The sequence below is a fragment of the Manduca sexta genome, unplaced genomic scaffold, assembly GCF_014839805.1.
Source record: "Manduca sexta isolate Smith_Timp_Sample1 unplaced genomic scaffold, JHU_Msex_v1.0 HiC_scaffold_1937, whole genome shotgun sequence".
NCBI classification, from domain to species: domain Eukaryota; kingdom Metazoa; phylum Arthropoda; class Insecta; order Lepidoptera; family Sphingidae; genus Manduca; species Manduca sexta.
In genome coordinates this window covers 1-22213 of record NW_023592851.1, presented here as the reverse complement: position 1 = coordinate 22213, position 22213 = coordinate 1, and the positions used below count along the sequence as shown (strand labels likewise).

Sequence of the window (22213 nt, the reverse complement as noted above, 5' to 3'; positions counted from 1 at the left end):
CATAACTTTATGAGGGGAAGCAGGGGCGTATAGGAAAACGTAAAGGCGTGTTACATAGTGGGGTGTGGGGTCAAAAATCTTCAAAAATAGCGTTACGTTACTTGAAGGGCCCCTTCAATGAATCCCTATACTTACCTTCTTAAAAATAACATTTTACGATAAGTTACTCGAACTGTAGACATAAAATAAGAAAGTGTAACTTTCCAACAAAATGTCAAAAAAAAAATTGGAAAGAAAAAAACCCGGATTTTTTTGGGGAGATATACGTTATACTTGGACGATTTTTAGCACAGTATTAGCAGAGGTAAAGAGGACTATGTGATTTCATTTATTAACGCAATGTCGAAATAAGCCTGTATACTGTATAGGTCGGAAGGGAAAATAAAATGAATTCTTACATAAACAATGGGTTATTAATCGTATTAAAAAAATTCATTATCATCATCGTCATCAATAATTTCCTTACCTGCTCTTTATCTTCTTGCGATTTTGGCCACAGCGTCACGTTAAGAACAATCTCCCCCATGTCCTGATTCAGTTTGTTTGGGTCCCTTAGACATAGCACCAAGTCCTGAGTCCTGCCAAGTTCCAACGCTGTGAGGTCCAAATTACAAGAGCCCATGAAGTCATCTTGTAGACCCCAGTCGTAATCAAACACCTGAAATATGTTTAGGAGATGAATTTCAAGAAGCTAATATTAGGGTGGAAATATTAGACACTATTAGTTATCCCCATAGCCATTAGCCTGATACGGAGTCCACAGCTTAAACCAAATTGAAATCTTCAAAGAATTATTTTCTCCTTAATTTGTTTTTACCAAAGAAACATTGATACAATGACAATCAATTTAGTGTCACCCTTATTTATTATAAAAATTTCCCATTTACCGGGAAAAAAATTGCTCTAAGTGTTAATCCAAAAAATTATCAACCCATGTGCCAAATTCCATCCAAATCCGTTCAGCGGTTTCCTCATTTACTTCGAATAAAAACCCAAACGTCAAAATATTCACGCATTTTCACAGAATCGCATATTAATAAAATTAAATCATGCTTGACTCAGAGGAAGCCTGTATACTTTTCGCCAACCTTCCCTATATTTGCGCCTGGTTGATAATATCTTCGCAAATCCACAGATAATAGGTGTAAATTTCGCTTAACAGAATCATTCAAAACGAACTATTATAGCTTATAATAGTTCGTTGCAGCATTAACACGCTATCTCATGAGTCATGACAATCGATTTATCTATGAGATAACAGCATGTTCTGTGCAAAGGCAGCTGCAGTTGACATGCATATTAAGAGTTAATACGCTCTTTGAAATGTCGTGGTAATATTTGAATTGTTTAGTTTCCTTATATTTTTTATGAAAAATACAATAAATAGGTGTCAGGGGAAAATATTATATCTATTCTTATTAATATTGACAATGAGAATGTTTGTGAAAAATTTGTTACAACTTTACGAGGTTTTTTATTATCCTGGTCACATATACTTAAATACGTACAACATATATAAATACATAAGTGATTTTTCGTAATGAAACACCGAACAATGACAACGAAACTAAAGTGGTGAGTTAAGACCACGAAAATCCTTAGATTACTTCCGAAACAGCATAAATTTGTGTTCAACTGTAAACACCCTTGAATTAAACATTAGCTGTGTTTATGAGATATCCAAACCAAGATGTTTACCTTAAAAGGGCCCAGAGAGCCAATACCTTATCCCATTCCCACACTAAGGGTTTAAATACTCAATTTTATTCATGCTATGGAGGAAACGTTTTACCTGGTAAAATTTGAGTGCGATTATATTTCCAAATACAATCAAGTTTCAAGGTATACACCTGGAGTTTACGCATAAATATAAAAATAAACCTGCTTGCTTAATATTTTTCTTTAATAATTTATTAAAAATAATTATAAATATGATTAATATTGACACCACAAATAATTACATACTTTAATAAATAAATATATATTATAATGAACACATTGACTAACCGGACTTAAATTCCCGCGCAAAAGACTTTTTTTATATTTTTAAATTTTATTGCCAGTATCAATAAAGATGCAAAGAGGTTACAACAAGAAATATTTACTCACCTTTAATTGTACTGGCTGGAATGGATCCTCTATAGGCACTGTGAAGCACTCATCCCACACTGGATTGAGATCTCTGTACACTATCCTTGATTTGTGCAGTAACCTCCCCCCAGATTTGAACTTGATATACGGATCACTTGTGCCTGATAACAAACCTGGTTTTGGACCCCACAAACGGCGCAGTTAGAAGACGTAAAAAGCGAAAATAAAAAGAACGATCTAAGAATTTATTCCAATTTTAAATGATAACAATAATGGAATTTGAATATAGAATGACTCATCTAAATGATTTGGTTAGACAGAACAAACATTTATTGTGAAAATTTATTTGCAGTATTCAATTTGAAATGCAATGTTTGTTCAAATTAATAGATTCGTATCAACATATTTAAATTGAATTACTAAATGGATACAGTTTAAAGTATAATTTCATTCCAATGTTACAAATATAACAATTTTGAAAGATTCATTAGTAACTAGAAAAGCAAAAGCACTAATTCGACTGCAAATTAAAAGAAAAACATGCAAAGAAAAAATAATATTAATAGTGATGTGTGTTTAAAGTGTATTGTGAGTGTGTTATGAAGAAACAAAATCAAATTCAATATTCGACTTTATTGTAAAAGAGCTATGCAATCAAATCAATCAATATTATCTATACTCACTGAATTACTACTTACAAATTAAAATTATGATTATCCTACATATTCAAAAATAAACAAATATTTTATAACAGTCACATATTTGTATAAATCTTCGTTTCAGTCTCTCATAGCTGTATGGATTTCAAAAATATTATATTCAAACACCAACACGAGGTACAAAAGTTTGAGCAGTTTCTGAAATCTGTTTAGAAATGTTACAAAAAGTATATTAGTTATTTCAAACTTTTTAAATTACATTGATCGCAAACAGAATTTCAGGACTAAATCATGACGTGATGCTTTTAGTATGTAGACATTTTTACTGTTTTTTATACCTACACTAGCTTTTGCTCGGGACTCCGCCCGCGTGGAAAATTTTTTCGGTACAAAAGTCCCGTTTCATATTTTTCCGAGATAAAACGGAGCCTATGTTTTAAATTAAGTCTCTATCAATACATCTTTAAAAACTGTATTAAATTCCGTGAAGTAGTTATTGCGTGATGCGTGTACAAACATACAGACAGGCAAAAAATCTAAACTCTGTTATTTTCGTTTCTGTTGCTTTAATAAAAACTCCACTATTAGTTTTTCTTCAATATTTATAATATAGAGATATCGGTCTGTAATTTTTTTTATATGCTATATTAAAAATACAGGTATGATAATATTATTTATTTTTAATATTGATATTAAAAACATCTTTTGATAGTCAAAGAGATGCTTTGTTACTAGCCAGAGTAACAAGTAACAACTATATTAGTTCATTATAAAGCGATATTTCTACATTAAATATCATATTTTTCCTCCAAGACATGAAGATTATTATTCTGCGTCTTAACAACCACAACGGACATTTATTCTTCATTAAGAATAACTAACGGAAGTTTCTAGACTTTACATTTCATCATTATTATCAGTGCTGAAATAAAATATAATTAAAAATTCTATTTAAAATCTTTATACATTGAAGTCTTTGTTTTCAGCCTCAATGTTCCTTCTACATATAACTGCGTCTCTAAAAACGTCAAAGTACTTTGAAGAAACGAAAAAAGGCTAGATGTCTGAATAAATGGCATCTCTCGGGATTACCGAAAATGTTCTTTGCAACTGTTTAACTTTTTTTAAACTCAATCCTATAAGTAATTAAAAAGCTCTCTTTTGTGTTCATTTCGGTGCTGCATAGGCTACGTCAGGGATGGCGGACATTTTAATTTGTGTTCCCTTTTCATTATATTTAATGTCATTATCATTATATGAAGTCATTCAAAACTTGAATTATAATTATTCGTAAAAGCTAATTGCAGAACTTATCAGCATTTATGTTAATTATGTTTTTAAAGTTTGTATTTTTACTATTACTTCATACCTTACTACAAAAAACAAAAATTATATTCATCGAACGCTTAGGCCTAACTCTGATTAGAAATATAGTTCTTGGATATATGTGGACAAAAATAGATCATGGCAAATTTTCGTCCTGATAGCCTTTATAAGATGGCGTAGAAAATCTTTGACCTACTATGAGAAAGCGAGAGCCATTATTTTAGATGCAATGCTGATCCAAAGGTTCACCATCCCTGGCCTGTGTGATTGTGTTAAGTGAGTGAGTGTAAGGGAGTGGTGGTGGGTTCTTACCGTTTTTATCCATAGCGACTAAATTTTGTCCCCTCTTCAGATGAACTCTAAGTTGGAAGAACGAATACAGTCTTAGTTGCTGTTCTCTTAACCTTTGCCCTTCGTCTGGCTCCTAGAAAATTGTCATTCCCATCAGCATTGGTCAAAATAAATATAAGTAAGGTAAGCGATACGACCGCCCCTAAACAGTAGAAACACCATCCGACACCTTGAATTACAAAGTATTGTTTGGTATTCTACTGCACTCACCAGCCTGAGACGTGAGATGTTAAGTCTTATTATGTCCAGTAGTTACACTGACTTTTATATTTATTAATTATTTATTTACAGAACTTTACGTAAAGGGTCCTTAAAATTTTATACGGACACTGCACCTGATCGGATGTGGACTAGGGTCGAAAATATAAAGTTGACTGATTAGCAATAATCATCCCTCGCTAGTCGTTAATTATACCGTTTTGTTTAAAATTAGATATACACAGGCTGATTCAGGAACGCGATACTCTTACAAGGGCCTCTGCAGCGAGCTTTACATCTTAATATGTGCGATAGTCGCTATCCGGGCGAGTACAAATATCCTATCACCAACAGATTTGACAAATCTATTATTAACATCTCTAAACCCCTAGAACGAATATAATGATAATTACCGTTTTGTAAAATGACTATTTTTATGGTTTTAATAGGGAATGAAACAGTAACTATGCAAAATTCTTGCTATGAGTACTGATATCGGCATAGTAAGATGGAGAGAGGGCCAGAAACCTCATTGCTCACAAAAGACAAATGCGCCTACGTCGCGTAGTAGTCACGTGCGGCACTTCGTTATATTCAACAGTTTCTTTTTTTTTTTCTTTATGCCTCCGTCAGCTCCCCCTTAGAGAAAATTCGTAGCTTCACCAATAGGTACTAGTAAATAGTACTCACCAACTGTAATAATTCAGCTGGTGGCGGCCTGGGATGGTGTGCAGGGGTGCCTGAGGTGGAAGGAACAGGATCAGCCGACACTTGCCGTGTCACTGAAGAGTCTGAAAACAAATCAATTTATATATCAAGAGGTCTGCCTCTCACTGCCTGGGTGGCGTAGTTGTAATTGTACTCGGTACAAGTACGACTACCGCGCTGAGGTCCTGGGTTCGAATCCCGGGTCGCGCCAAAATAATTGTGACTGGGTTTTTCCATCTTAAAAATTACTCAGTCGCAGCTCGGAGTCAGGAAGTGGGCGGTGTGATACCCCCGTGCCGCGGTAATCACGTAAAGCCGTTAGTTCAGCGCCTGATCTCACTCCGGTAATGTCGGCTTGCCGTCCCATCAAACTATAAGAGTGAAAGAGCAGAGAGTGCACCTGTGTATTGCGCACACATTTGTACACCATAATATATCCTGCGTACCTGGCTGATCTCTGTTGCGATTTGCCTTTGTATATCTTATCAATTACCTTCACCATATTATTCTTACACGTGACCTTGGGCGCAACTAGCTTTTGAGACAAATCAAATTTTTTTTTGTTCTACAAGTATACAGCTCGTCTGTTGGTAAGCGATACGCTATGAAACACTATGGTGTTCCCCCCGAGGCGATTCTTGTGCGCTTCGTCTCCACACTGAGGTACACCCATGCACGGAGGACATTCGGCGCGGCCCCAAGGACACCGTTAAGTGTGTATACCTCATCGTTGCCAAGTCACATTATGCCTATAAGGATTCGCGATCACTTACTGGCCTTCTCCTCTCCATCCTAAGAGGTTTCCTTATCATTCCCCCAAACTTCCTTCCCAGCTATGCCCTCCCAACATTCCTCCAGGGCTCTGCAGTCGGTAAGCGGGAGGATTCCAGTATACCATTTGCAGGTTTCTCCAGTTTGACTGCTGGGTCCGATAACCAAAAAAACCCAATATAGTGTTTGAATCACAAATACAATTGCAATTACTTCTTCGAGATAAGGCAAATCGGAAACTTTTTACAGGCAATAATAATACAGTATACTATACAGATATTAGGCATACATAAGTCAGGAGGCATCAGATGCCAAACACTGCTTCGCTCCACACTCTCTAGCTACGGCTATCTTAATAAAATATATGTCTGCGAATGTGTTGATTATTGTATTTTAGCATAGTTATGAGCAGAGTCTATTGAGGCCACGACAATGCCATTTTTATTTATGAGTTTCGTAAGAAAAGAAAATTAGTAATTACTTTGTCTTGAAATAAGCGAATTTTGTTTTTGGGCAAGATTTTTAAGTAAACAAATCGGTTTCGTAGATGAACCTTAGGATTATCAAAGCTTTTACTTAACATTGTGTTTAATAAAATAATTTAAATCCAAATAAGACTCGTTGATAACGAAAGAGATAGCTGATAAATATAATTTCATTAATAGACAGTAATTTTGTTTGTCAATTTGATATTAGTTTAATGATAGCCAAGTATATGCTTTTTATTAATCCTTTACACATATTTATTTCAAAAATAAGAAAGAGTAATATATCATGTATATATATATATATATATATATATATATATATATATATATATATATATATATATATATATATCCTATATAATTAGCGGCGATAGCCTAGTTGGGTGTGGAACGGACTGCCGAGACGAATGTCCGCAGGTTCAAATCCCAAGGGCACACACCTCTGACTTTTCTAAAAAATCATGTGTGTATTCTTTGTGAATTTATCGTTCGCTTTAACGGTGAAGGAAAACATCGTGAGGAAACCTGCACATCTGAGAAGTTCTCTATAGGAATTTCGAAGGTGTGTGAAGTCTACCAATCCGCACTAGGCCAGCGTGGTGGACTAAGGCCTAATCCCTCTCAGTAGTAGAGGAGGCCCGTGCTCAGCAGTGGGCAAGTATATAATACAGGGCTGATATTATTATTATATTATATTAATATATCCTGAATAAATTATATTCCCATTTATTCTACTTAGTAATTACGTTACAAATCCACTTAATTTTCGACAGTAAACCCTTAAATTGGAGAGTACCTCTGATACTCTGGGGTATTTTAACCATAAAATACGAAACGCGGTGAAAAAGAGCAAATAGGTAATAACAAATGTGTTCCCCGACACGCTGTGGCTCACGTTTCACAGCGAGCGGGTTATTTATTGCGTTACATTGATTTATTCATCAACACTAATTTCGAGATACGTTTCTACACATTATTGTTAGCTCCTGCTGACAATAATAGCATTATTCGAACATTTGAATATTTGCTATAATAATTTGAGTAGGCGAATATTGTAATATCTAGAACCAAGATTGTAACTTGTAAGTTAGTTATTTTCGAATCAAAAACTAATACTTTAATTCTCATTATAGGGGATATTTCATATTTGTCGATATATTAAAAAGCAACGTATGTGTACATTCATAACAGTAATACAGTTTTTTGTCTTAATATTATGTTGACTGACCTAATTTAGGTACCTACCTCAATTTGGGCAAAAAATTAAGACAAAACATACTATGGCTACGACAGACTGTAACCGTTTTTAATTAAAACCAAATTATGTATCTGATGTATAGACAAGAAAGTAATTAATGTAGGTATCGTTCGTATATTTTACTCCAATAATATAATTTATTATAATTAACCTGGGCCCTGGTGACCCCAAATCCAAACTTTCGGTGATGTAGAATGAAACAAAACACAAATCAGAGTGTAGTTTTGATTTACAAGTTATTATATAGTTTCAAAGCGACCCCATTATCCCTCGTCCTGTCCTTCAATTCTGAAATTTCAAATATATTCGTAAAGTTAATTAAACAGTTAACGCAGTAGGTCGTTTATAATTATTGATCCTAAAAAAGTTGGAAGAAATAAGTACCTATAATACATCACTTCTTTTAATTGAAGAGACGAAACGATAAGAAAATCGTGTCTACAAATATCAGCTTGATTATTTTATTATATTGATCCCAAGGTAAAGGCCTAGCCTAGTTTGGGTACCCTGGCAAATATGTTATTTGTTGTTTTTTATAATAAGCTTGTAATTTGTAACCATCGAAAGTAATTCGGTTATTTACATTAAAAGTTATAAATTTTTTTTTTGGAATATCCAGAAAACTATGGTAGATGTAGTAGGGGAGCGGTCGAGTTCTCCTATTAGTATGGCTTTACATATCCGTTAAGCACGTTAAGTTCTTATCGTGAATTTGCTTGCGAGCGGATGCTCTGTGATTTGATTGCCGGTGTAATCAGTACTTATCTTGTTTAAAATATAAAGTTTGATTTGTCCTCTAGTGGCTTTAATTGTTAGTTGTCATTAGAGGTTTTCATGTAAATTTGTCAGAAAATAAAATAAATAAGAATTACAATATTGCCGTAATTCTTTTTTATTAAATTAAAAATGAAATATAACAATATTGTGATTGCCATAAACTTTGAACTGTTGCTTCAGAGAGATAATCGTGTCATAACAAGGCCCGTAGCTAATAAACGTTATGTATAAGAATTACGTCCTATCGATTAATCTATCGCTAAGGTGTCAATCCTATACATACCATCGATACATACCAATAGCGTTGATAATCGTCAACAACTCAACAATAACAAAAAGGCAACTTCTCTATGGGTGCAGACCTAAAATCGGACACATGCATTTATTGTCAAAAGTCGGGTAGGCAAATGAAAATCCGTCACCAGCAAACAAAATTCGTGAGAAAACTTAATAAAACATGATGTATGTAATGATAGACTTGAAAGTTGAATATTTTAACAAGTTTATATGTACAATAGCGAGTTACAAATACGACAGGTTTAGAAACAATCAATTGTTTTTTTTTTGTTTTGAATGGCGGGACGAGCCCGTTGTTCTTATGATAAGCAATACGACCGCCCATAAACAGCAGAAACACCATCCAACACCTTGAATTACAAAGTATTGTTTAGTATTCCATTGCGTCCGCCATCCTGAGACATGAGATGTTAAGTCTGACTATGTCTAGTAGTTACGCTGGCTACAATGTCCTTTAAACCGGAACACAACAGTGACTACACACTGCAGCTAGGCGGCAGAAATAGACACTGGGGTGGTACTTCCCAGGCGGACTCTCACATATGATACACCTACCACCAGTCTAAATTATCTATTTTGGTCGCGTACAAAGATTCTACTTATCAGTAATGCTTGCCAATTTATTCACACTCGCCTTTGTTAAATCCAAATCGGTTTTTAAGGATATTAAAAATTCCAAATGCTCACCATCACGCTTACGGAAGAGGCGCATCCTCCGCCACTTCCTCACAGCGGATTTAAGTTTCTTCATGAGAACGCAGTTGAAGAAGGCGTGTGCTATGCGCCTCCGCCATGATGCGCACATCTATTTATGTGCACCGTTTTTACACACCATCACACTAGTAAAAACCTCTAGTCTGTTCCCACCTTAGTTTAGGAGTTCCAGCGATTAGGAATCATAAAACTTTGGACATAAAGGCCAATTTAGATGGTCCTCCATATTCTGATGTTAATTGTCATTGCGCTTAGAGCCTTAGTAAGCAGCAAATAAGTACTTTTGTAAGATTTTTTTTCAAGTCTTATAAACCCTTTGGATTTATTAATTTGTTGTTATCAAAACCACGATAAATACTGACGGTAAATGAAACAAGACACAAACATATTTATATCGTGAGTAATTTGCACAATATCAACTTCTGGCTTTTGCTCTTGGCTCCGCCCTGGTGAAACTCTTTACGGGATAAAAGTAGCCTATATCACTCGGAAATTATGTGGCTTCCTATTAGTGAGAAAATGTTCTAAATCATTCAATAATTCCTGAGATTAACGTGTTCAAAAAAACAAACTCTTCAGCTTTATGTATTGGTGTAGATAATCTAGTAAGATTGTCGCATAAGTTCGTATATCATACATTGGGTGTTTGTAACTCACAGGAACTTAATTTACAAATTTTATGCTCCGATAAATATACGTAGATCGTTCGAACTAGTTTGTGCCAATTTAGACATGTGCCTATCATGAGATAGCATTAATGGTGGAACATGGCTTCACAATTTGTATTATTACCTTTTCGGCTATACTAGTGTGTCTTATCATTTGGTTCTAACTTTTGCTGGGGGCTCCGTCGGTATGAAATTTTTCCAGAATAAAAGTCCCGCACGGCCCGGCCCCTCGACTGAAATGATTTAGACCTTAATCAACCACGCTGCCTTAGTGCGAATTGACAGACTTGACACAGCCTAAAAACTCATATAAGAGAACTTTTCAGGTATGTGAGTTCTATTTACGTTTTCCTTCACCGTTAAAACAACCGACAATTCACAAAGAATACACACATCATTTAGAAAAGTTAAAGGTGTATGCCCTTGGTATTCGAACCAGCCGGTATTCGTCTCGGCAATCCGTTCCACACCCAAATAGGCTATCCTATATACGCCGCTGTCATATATACATGGTAGTAATTACGATTTGGATTATAACAAGTGAATTATCATTGTCTGTTATGTTTTTGCCGGATGTCCCACAGCGATAACTTATGTACTGCCGACCTTGAGTGTTGTCAGACTGATAAAACCCAGTTAGGCATACTTAGTTTATACAGGTTTATTTTGACATTGCGTTAATAAATGAAGCCATATAATTTTCTTCTTGAAAACATCTATCTATATATATAAAAATGAATCCCTATTTCCCTTGGTCACGCCATCACGCGTAAACGGCTGGACGAATTTCACAAATATTTTTTGTTGTGTTTGTTATTATCAGGAGAATGATCTTATGAAAGAAAAAATTAAGGCAGTTGAGCGGAATGTAAGAAAATTTAAGAAAAGTTAATTTTAATAGCGGCGATAGCCTAGTTGGGTGTAGAACGGACTGCCGAAACGAATGTCCGCAGGTTCAAATCCCAAGGGCACACACCTCTGACTTTTCAAAAAAAATCATGTGTGTATTCTTTGTGAAGTTATCGTTCGCTTTAACGCTGAAGGAAAACATCGTGAGGAAACCTGCACATCTGAGAAGTTCTCTATAGGAATTTCGAAGGTGTGTGAAGTCTACCATCCGCACTAGGCCAGCGTGGTGGACTAAGGCCTAATCCCTCTCAGTAGTAGAGGAGGTCCGTGCTCAGCAGTGGGCAAGTATATAATACAGGGCTGATATTATTATTATTATTATTAATTTTAGCGATTGTCAGAATGCGCGCTGCAAATTCATGGTTAAGACGGGACGTCTGTCGGGTCAACTAGTTTTATTATAATTGTATCTAACCAAATATTTAAAAATGGTTTAAATAAATACCAATAAAACTAATGTTATTGGAAAAAAACACCCAATGTCACTGCCTGACCGGGATATGAGCCCGAGACCTCAGAGCAGCGTAGTGCCGCGCAAACTGCAATTACGACATCGAGTCAATGTCAATATTTATTTATTGCTTTGATCGGCCATCAAATACGTTGAATTACAAAGTATTGTTTTGTATTCCACTGCGCTCGCCATCCTTAGACATGAGATGTTGTCCAATAGTTACACGGACTACATAATTATATTTAAAAAGTCTATAGAGTTAGTCATTGTTACATTCTATTAATGAAGAAAATTTTGAATTTGTGCAGTATTGCAAAATATTAGCGTATTCAAAGAAAATTCAAACCTAATATATTGAGAGAGCATATAAAGTTCTACGTTCACATTTCAGTGCACAATGTTTATTGTCTAATTCGCTTTTGCGAAGATTTACAATTAGTCAACTTTTATTGATCCATTATTTCCGCATAAAATTTAGAACACAAGAAAAAACAACACCTCACCTCAACAAAACCGGACAGATAGGAGAGAAAAAAACAATAGAGACAATGGAATTATTTTGACCTTACAGAAGACTCGATGCGACTGAGCCAATGCCAGCGAGTCAAGGACGGCACGATGTCTTTCTGGGTCTTTTTGTTTTAAAGGCCGTGGCCATTTGGGTGTTTTCGGCAAGAAATAAGTTTTTCACGCAATCTGTCATATAGAATAAGGTCAAATGTAATGATATTTCTTTATTGGTGACGTAGGATTATCATTTTTATATATTATCTATGTATGTCATGTTCCAACAAGACGGCATGATTGTGTCGACTGTCAAGGGGTAATCTCGTCAGTCGTTATTCTATTGGATCCTACTCCACTTCAGGTGCAATGGGACCGCACTAGTGACTAATTGACAGTGCCCGTATAAAAAAAAATACTAAGGATTATTCTTTAAGGCGATACCTCAAGGTCCATTTTCATACATTTTGTTTCGGCTTTAATCTGGGTAACTAAACAAGTATTGGCAAGTAAAGAATTTAAATTCACGTCTAGTTAGTGATTAGTTCTCGCAGTTGAAGAAAAAACGTAAAAATAATTAATAATCATGGATATTTCGGCCTTTAAAATTTAATATGACGAAATTTTAAAGGCAGAAATATCCATGATTACTAACAACGTGTCGCCTTAAGCCTCGTTCATTTCAATTTATTTCATAGGACTGTATATACTGAAAACATTCTGAGAGCATTAGATAAATCATTATATGTAGAGTGCGTATATAAAGATGTAAGGTATACGTAACATTGAATACATAATAGTTTGAAACGAACCACCGTCGCGTCGTATTAATGCGTTTATCCTTAAATCTCACTCTACACAATACGTAGAAGCTGGGAAACTCTCATTTAGTATTCAAAATCAACAAGAGGCTGTCATTTTACATTGATGTAAAGATAATAGTGCTTATTCGAACTGGCATACATTATTATCATCTTTTATTTTTGGCTACTGCTCGACATAATCCCACTTTATTAAGTGTTATTTCACCTGCTCTCTGGCCTAGCTCAAGTCATTGGTCAAACCTAGCTGGAGGTACTGCAATACGTTTGTCGACTCGTGGTCAACACTCGTTTACCCCAGCGGTTGTTGGTTCTTCGACCAGCCACTGCCACTTCATCTTACTAATCTTGTGTGCTATAGAACTGATAAATCATACTGTGAGTACAGTATATATTTAACATGGCCGACACCTTTTGTAGACAAATATTTCAAATGAACACGGTATTTTAATTTGAACGTAAAATAAGTAAGATAAAATATAAATTTTAAGACAGAAAACTTGAAACGCTCCACTGGTTTATAATTTTCGAACTCAAGTATAGTCAATTGAACGCGCTCAAGGCTTGTTCAAATAAGTCGAAAGGTGCCGACGAGAGCTTCTCTTTTCTTTGTATTTGTATTGCTTTTGATGAATAAAGTTATCCTGCTTTTCAGAAAGTTGAAATAAATGGCAATATATTTTTTTGTAGTTGACGCCCGTCCCCACTGTCCAGCCGTGTGACCACATATATAATACTGGACAATAAGTATTATTATTATAATATCCATCTGTTTATATAAAATAGGCGCTAGCAATATTGTTGAATAAGAAATAATCAGTTTTGATTTACGAGCCATAATGTCATAAAATATTTGAAAGAGGCCAGGAATTAAAAAAAAAGTAATAAGTTTTAATTTAAGTGCATGTTATAAAATTCTTAGGGCCTGTGTTAACTGATAGATATAATTTACTTAAACATTGTGAAACGCGCCCTAAGTGGTGTGGGACATGCACGAAGTTTAACCTTATTATACGACACTACATCTGTACATATAATAAAATTATAACAGGCCAATATCTGTATATAGATGCTGAAGAAAAACATATATTAAGGGACTTCATTAGAGCATCATGAGTGAAAACACGGGCTTTAGAATTAGTGTTTGTCTATCTTTATGTTTGTTCACGCACCACGCAAAAACTACTTCATGGAATTGAATGCAGTTTTCTCCGGTGTATTGTTAGCAGTCTAACTTAAAATATATGGCTCCATTTTCATTCCATTCCATTATAAAAAATACAGGCTCCGTCTTATCCCAGGTAAAAATAAATCAAATTTTTTAATCCCATGATAACTTTTTAACAGGGCAGAAGCCGTGAACAAAAGCTACTATTAAGTATATATCTTGTTTGTTACAACATATCCAGCCTTTATTATTCGTAATAAATATAAGAATTGTATAGATATATTTTTATTTTGTTGGTCAACAACAAGTTGGCAGCGTTTGCACGTTCCCTAATATAATTGGAAGCACGGTATGTATACCATTATGTTAAAATATTTAGTAAATAATAAATAATTAAAAATAAGAATGGTATGTATATAATTTGTGTGTAATTGTAAAATGTAGGTAGATATTATAACTGACTTTTCGGACGAAAAACAACTCAGTCCGCACCGTGGCCAAGTAAGCCGCAGTCTTTGAAACGTAGGAGGAAAAATAAATTATTAAGAAGCCGCGATAAAATCCGAAAAGTATTTAAATTATAATAAGAGTCGAAATCAAAAAAATAAACCAGCATAACCTCAAAATCCGCAAAATTCGATTTAACTAGAGGCATATCTTTCTCGCAATGCTTTCTTAACATCCATGCACTGCGCATTGTAGTCAGTCTCCGAAAATGTTCTATAATTCACGACAAAGACAATTTATATCGCGTTCCAAACAATTTTATTACATTCCCTTTTCTGCAATATATTTTCATTACTGCGCGTATAACGTTTCGTTCTTGTCTCTATAGTGCTGCAAAATATTGCTCAGATTGCGCACTAGACGCTACTGCATTTTAGTAGCTTAATAAATCCATTATATTAAACTAGTTGTTGCTCGCGACTTCGCCTGTGTGAAAAACATTCCCAGCTATAAAAGTCTCTAAAACATGTAGCATGTTAGCACTATCTATTTAAAAATCAGATTTAAAAGGACGAAATTATATAATAATATCAGCCCTGTATTATACTGTCTCAATGCATCGCAAGGGCCTCCTCTACTACTGAAAGGAATTAGGCGTTAATCCATGACGCTGGCATCGTGCGGCTTGGTGGACTGCAATATGGGCCGCCATGATTAGTTTTTGTACTTAAATTACCATTATTTTTTTTATCATTGGTTAACCGTTTTTTACATATAAATATATTTTGACTTCGAACTCATTAATTTTTTATTTTAATTGACGTATTATTGTTTATCTTTCGCCGTCACTGTCTGATTGAATTCTTAACTTCACATAACTTCAAAGTTAAATTCGTATTATACGATATCACTCAATCTTCGAAAGGAAATAAAATCGTCGAGTCGTAAATAAGAAACGAAAAACTCGTAAAATCTTTTGTGGTGTATTCCGTCGACTCAAATCACAGCGAATGGGAGCAATCAGGCAAAAAGCATCCGAGCAGAACGTACGACTGTATACAGAAGAGATAGGCGTTAATGTCACCTTTAAAATTTTCACGAATATTATGTTTGGTAAGACCATTGTTCGTGTTAGCTTTCCGTCTTTGTTTTAAACAAGCTGATCATGCGTTACAATTTCAGATACGTTTTTATCTTAGGGCGATAATTCGATAGATTAATGTGATGTATAAATAAATATCTTAGTGAGCCCTTCTGTAAGCTAAATAGGTACTTTAGTTGGTGTAAGGTACATACTTTTTCCATCTTAAAAATTTCAGTCGCTGCTCGGAGTCAGAAAGTTGGCGGTGTATTACTCCCGTGCCTCGGAAAGCACGTAAAGCCATTGGTACTGCACCTGATCTCTATCCGGTCATATCGGATTACAGTGGAGGAAAAGAGTATGCACCTGGGCATTGCGCACACAATTGTGCACTATAATATCTCCTGCGCGCTTGGCTGATCTCCGTTGACATTGGTCGCCGTAGCCAAAACTCGGCTAAGAAGATTCTTTCACTTTAGTTGGTGTAAGGTGTAAAACCCGCCGTAGCGGCTAACGTAAGGTGGGTTCCGAGATCAGTCTGTGTTATATTTAGATTTCAACAGAAATACTTATATCATAAGTATAGTCATTTCTTGTCAATCGATACTCTGTGGACGACACTCTACTCACCATCAGGTGTATTGGAATCAAGTTGCTGTGGATGTTAATATAACAATATTATCAGCCTTGTATACTGTCCTACTGTTGGGCACGGACTCCTGTACTAGTCAAAAGGGATCAGGCCTCAGTCCACTAAGCTGGCGTGGTACGGATTGGCAGACTTCACACACCCTCCAATTTTTTATAGAGAATTTCTCAGGTATGTAGTTTTCTCACGATGTTTTCTTTGAAATCCAAGAATGCATATCACTTCATAAGAATCATAAGTCAGAAATGGTTGCCCTTGATTTTGAACCTGCGGATATTCGTCCGTACCCTCCGTTCTACTTCCAACTAGGCTATTGCCGCTTGGATGTAAATGAAAAAAAAAATGTGATAAAAATAAGTTTGTGGCATGTTTGTGGCCAACATCTGTAACTCCCATAGCTACTAATTAATGCATTCCGACTGAGGGACATTGTGTCCATTTTACCACTTCAACACAATTGCCGGCGTTTACGAGTGTCTGGTAAATAAGGAAAGTTATTTTGTTTTTTTAGCCGCCATTTTTCTGCGTATTATTTCCGCGCTGAAATGCGTCGTCTAACATTATTTTTTATGAGGAAAGTTAATGTTACTATAGCCAATTTCATTGGCCAGCTACGCTTTATCATTGCTTCTAGCAAGAAATATTCTTAGTTAAAAGTTTTACAAAGGATTAATCTTTGTAGAAAATTGTTATAAATCATTTATATGTAAATCTGTATAGTGCTCATTGCTTATACGAAGTATCGAGAGATAATGTTTCATACCATAAGTTTTGTCAGTGAGAGTAACGGTCAAAGTTACAGCTGATTTTGTCAAAAATATGTGTGATGTGGCTATTCTTATCGTTTTTAGTTTAGCTGTTCATGAAGAAACTGACTGAGAGCAGTTATGCAGAGTAATTTTGACATTGCGCTACTAAATAAGATCAAGTTATCTACGTGAAAATAACAGTTTATAAATATCGAACTGTAAATGTAAAATAAGTAAACAAAAATAGTAACATTAAAAAAATATTTTTTAATTTTACACACCCTAAGCCCACTATTACAACTACTAGAGAATGCAAGCAGCGGCAATATTACATTTCAGTTAAAATACACTAACGCACACGCCACAGTCGCACTAAACTACAAAATGATAAAAAATAAGAAAAGAATAACCGGAATATTTGCTGAAAATATTCATTATTCATGGAAGATTTTTGGCATAATGTTAGCAGAGGTAAAGACGAGGATGTCGTTTCATTTAATATCGGAATGTCAAAATTATACTGACTCTAACAATAAAAAAACCCAAGTAGTCTATAAGAGATGCCAATATTGCAAACTACACGGATCGCAGTTGCACTTACACACGTACGAAAATGCGGAGTATTCGTACAAAATGGGATCGCGTTCGGCTTTCTAATAGTACGATTCGTATGCACTCAGGGCTGAATCAAGGAAGTCTTTTTGCTAGTTGTAGGATATATTCGATAGCTAAGTAACCTATTATATTTGAAAAATTGCGATATTCAAGTTTCGTTTCGTTATCAAGATACTGTTTACTACCAAACCCATTTGATTCAAAAGTAAATAAACAAAAAAAAAACTATTAAAAATCATTTTCTACCTTTTTTTAATGGGTTTTGTAGAAAACAGTATCTAGATAACAAAACGTTAAAAAGGGATTATCGGTATTGTTCATATACGATAGTTTATCTAGGAGCCATCGATTTTATATCCACTGGGATAGCGCCACCGTATACAAGGTTACCTGCCATAGTAGCCCACGTCAGTATGTCGCGTTCCGAGATTAGCCTTTGTATATCCGGTTCCAACAGGCCGGCATAATTATGTCAATTACCAAGGGGTACCCCCCGAGGCGATACTTGTGCGCTCGGTCTTCATACCGAATGCACGCCCATGCACGGGGGGACATTTGTCGCGGCCCTAGACACACAAAAAGTGATGCCTACACCCCCATGGTTGCAAGTTCACATGGGGGGTCTGACAGGGACTCGTAGAACATTTCACCTCCTTTTCCTCTCCGCTACTTCCTCTTCCTTCCCCCACACTCCTCTCCCAAGTCTTCCCTCCCACTTTCCTCCTGGCCCCTGCAGTCGTTAAGCCAGGGGAACCAGTATACCGTTCGCAGGTTCCTCCCGGTGTTGACTGCAGGATCAGCCATTAAAAAAAAACTACCAAGGGATAAATATCTCTCGTCAGTGAACAATCGATTGAATTTAAATTAACGCAAAGTAACAAAAACCACGCCCCTTTATTTCCTTTCATATAAGCCGTTGTGCATTTAAATCATTTTACAGTACATTTCTACTTATTTCCTTGAAGCCACGCGACTTTAGGCCGTTGGCTCCACGCATTTAGGTTAATCCGTCTCTGTACAAGGAACAAGCCTCTGTAATACTGTTGTACTGCGGGTGCGGAATATGTAAATATTTGCTGGTGGGTGGGTATATGATATATTATACACAACTGATGCCTTTATCTACGAAAATGTAGGCAAATACTACCAGCGCACTCACTTTTCGCCTTGTGGGTTACGTTTCATGACGTCATAAGCGACGTTATATTTATCAGCCATAAACTCCGGACTCCGAAGAGATACCAAGGAGACAAATCGTATCGTAATCGTGTCGGTGACGTTCCACGCAAATACAAATACACTCGAAACACCTATAAAATTATAAAACCAATTTTGATCAATCTAATCAATGATATCCTTATATAACAAAGTCCCGGTCGCCTCTGTCTTATCAAATTAAAGACTTCTCTATACGGATTTCGATGAGATTTTGTATGTAGATATTTTAAGACCCTGGGAGGAACAAAGGGTACTTTTTATCCTGGGATAATGTATAGCGACCCTTTTATCCCGGTAAAAACTCATCATGTGGTCGAATATACGAGCAAAAGTCAGTTATAGTATATAGTTAAAGCCAGAAATAATAGGTGTTTCTAATGTCATTGCATTCCGACACCTATGATTCTGAGATTGCGTAACGCGAACAATATGACGTTTTGCGTTAACTCGTCTCTACCAGCTGCACTAGGCGAGGTTGGGGAAAGAAAGTAATATTATTGATATGTTATTCTAACTACTTAAGTCGCTCGCACGTTTCTAGTGGATATGTATCTTATCAGTTTGGGATTATTTAAATTAAGTTATGAGGTAATGGAACTTATTATGCTTTACTAGGGCTGCCATTTGGGCGAAATATGGGTTTTTCCCCGGACACCTTTGAAAAAAAACATTTTGCAACAAAAATAAAAATATCATTATAATTTTTATTAATTTATTTATGCGTGTGATATTAATAAATTTTTGAGTAAAATTTATTTCAATTTATCGCTTATCTATAAAAAAAATGAATTTCCCCTGACAACAGAATTGTCCAGGTTACACCCGAACAATTTTAAAAACCCCTGCCGGACGGCCCTCGAACCTAGAAAAATCCTTCAAACTAGAAAAATCCGGTCGGATGGCAGCCCTAGGCTTTACTAGTTTGATGACAGATAAAGAAATTGCGAGCAAGATGTTGAAGTATATTTTACGGTAAACGGTTACAAGAGGAGGCGAACTATACAATACATGGTGGTTTCAAAACACCAGCAATCATCCAATGAAGAGTCCATATAACTCGATTCTGACCGGCTTCCCTTTATATAGAATGTTATTATCATCAGAACGATTTGCAGACTGCAATTATGCATATTAGTACCTATATGTGTCGGGTGCCCTTTAGAAAAATGTCACCATTCGTCACTGTTGTGTTAAAGAATTTAAACATGGTGCGAATGAAACAGCCGACTGAACGTTTAAATATTTGATTTACACCTCCAATAAATCACATAAAATAACATTTGCCTTCGTTCCTTTGTGTTTTGGTGTTTATTGCTACGAATCACGAAGTCTGGCAAACGTTGTTAATAGGTCATCGATGTTATTGCTAGCCAAATCTAGACTATTATAAAACTGAAGTTTGTTTGAACGTGTTAATTTCAAGAATTATTAAATCGATTTTGATTTTTTTCGCTAATAAGAAGCATCATTACTCATTACTCCAAAATTGGTATCTAGTATATACATGTTATGTGAATTTATTTTTATTTTTGAAGGCGGTAAATTTTTATGTTAATTATATTTTATTTTTGCCTTTTTGTTTTATTAAAAAATAGATGCTTTTGTTTTCGGAGAAAATTACAATTGCGGCTATCACCGTTCACCAAGTTCTCAGGGGCGACTGAGCGGTTAAATTAGGATTACTGGTCTTAGAAATTAGCATAAAACCGTTCAAAAATCCGGCCTATTCTACACTCTAATGCCAAATCCCAAGTTTGCTTCTTCGATGCATTAGGGCGGGTAGGCATTACGGACGGCTCAGAACTCCTTTGACAAGAAATGCCTAGCCCTCCACCTCAACTGTCACGCCTTTAAATGTATAAGAAACCCAGGTGTAAACCTGCATGGTCTTTCTCCTTTTTGGTTAAACAATTTCCAATCCAAAATAAATGCTTAATCTCGTCCAATAAAAATTACTCGCCGGGTCGGAAAAATCCAGTAATTAAAAATGCATACCTCCCTGTTATTTACTTTCACATGACCAAAACCAATTTCGCTAAATTGATATCCATGATTTTTGATGGAATTTCGATGATACGTTTAGCTTTACTTGTATTTGATGAGAAAATATGTTAGTAGTCCTTAGTCCTCACACAAGAGTCTGTTATTTATTTCAATATTAACATGAAATAAATCGATAAAGAGAGCTTGGAAAGATCTTTTAGATAACACTTATTATACTTTAATTTAATATTAGTATAGTACTTAGTTGTTTTGCATAATGCGTGTACAAAGATATATACACGCAAAAACTCTAAAAACACTGTTTTAGTTTCTGTCAGTTCACTAAGGAACCCTATATTAGTTTTTCTTCAACATTTAAAGTACAAGACACCGGCCTGTTATAATTTTATTATAGTAGTACGAAATTCTTAGCTCATATTATTCATCGCTCAAGCTGTAGTTCTTTTATTCCACCCTACTTTTTTGTACGTGACGAAACGCCATACTCTACTCTATCGCCCCTAATTTAATCATGTCCGCCAAGTTTTCCAATTGATATGCTGACACTGTTTGAATTACCATATCTTCCAGATCTGGTCTCGCGTCTTCAAATAATGCCATAACGTTAGTAAAGTTATACCTATATGGGGTGTATATGCGCGTGTGCGCGGTACGACCACTTCTCTGTGGTCCCAGGTCCAGAATACCTGGTCGGGCAGTAATATTTGGGTTTTCGTCTTACCGGGGCCCGGAGTCTGAACTTTGGGCCTGATATGGCGATAGGCTCGCCCCTATCACATCATGGGAGGAATATGCACGGCGGAATGTGGGTACACTAATGGTGCCTCTCAAATCAAATCTAACAGCTCATGTGATAGAACCCTTTCTTTTAATTTTATCCGTGGTGCTAACTAACTAACTAGCCTATCTAGTTGTAAACGTCCCTATCTTGGAGGTTAAAATGCCTCCTAAGAGCCTTATTTTGTCACCCGCTTTGCTACGAGGGAAGTGGACAATTAATATTTCCAACTCCTCCCTATCTTTCTATTTGATTCATTTCGTTCCGAGACTCGCCGAGCTTCAGTACTCGGTGTCATGAAATGCGTGTCACTGCTGATCTCCTGGCTTACAGGACTTGTAGTGGTGGGTGTGAGGGCGGGAAAGTCTGTAACGGTGCCTCTGTCTACCCTTTGGGGAAAAATGTGTGTGCGTGAAGCGTGTCTACAGCGGTTATATAACCCGCCGTCTGTATGAGTTTAAAGTCTGATTGTTTACATATTTAAACGAGCCCCGGTTTTTATAGCTTCGA

General features: G+C 35.8%; 1 protein-coding gene across 1 annotated transcript; it reads right to left on the bottom strand.

Moving 5' to 3' along the window:
• Positions 1-466: 466 nt before the first annotated feature.
• Positions 467-10288, bottom strand: LOC119191804 (multiple C2 and transmembrane domain-containing protein-like; the record flags this gene model as incomplete). The annotated part of the gene is given in 5 exon segments (XM_037445669.1): positions 467-658; positions 2110-2264; positions 4389-4500; positions 5316-5416; positions 9612-10288. Coding segments are annotated over 5 exon segments (678 nt in total), but the record flags the coding sequence as incomplete, so codon positions are not given.
• Between the last annotated feature and the right edge of the window lie 11925 nt (positions 10289-22213).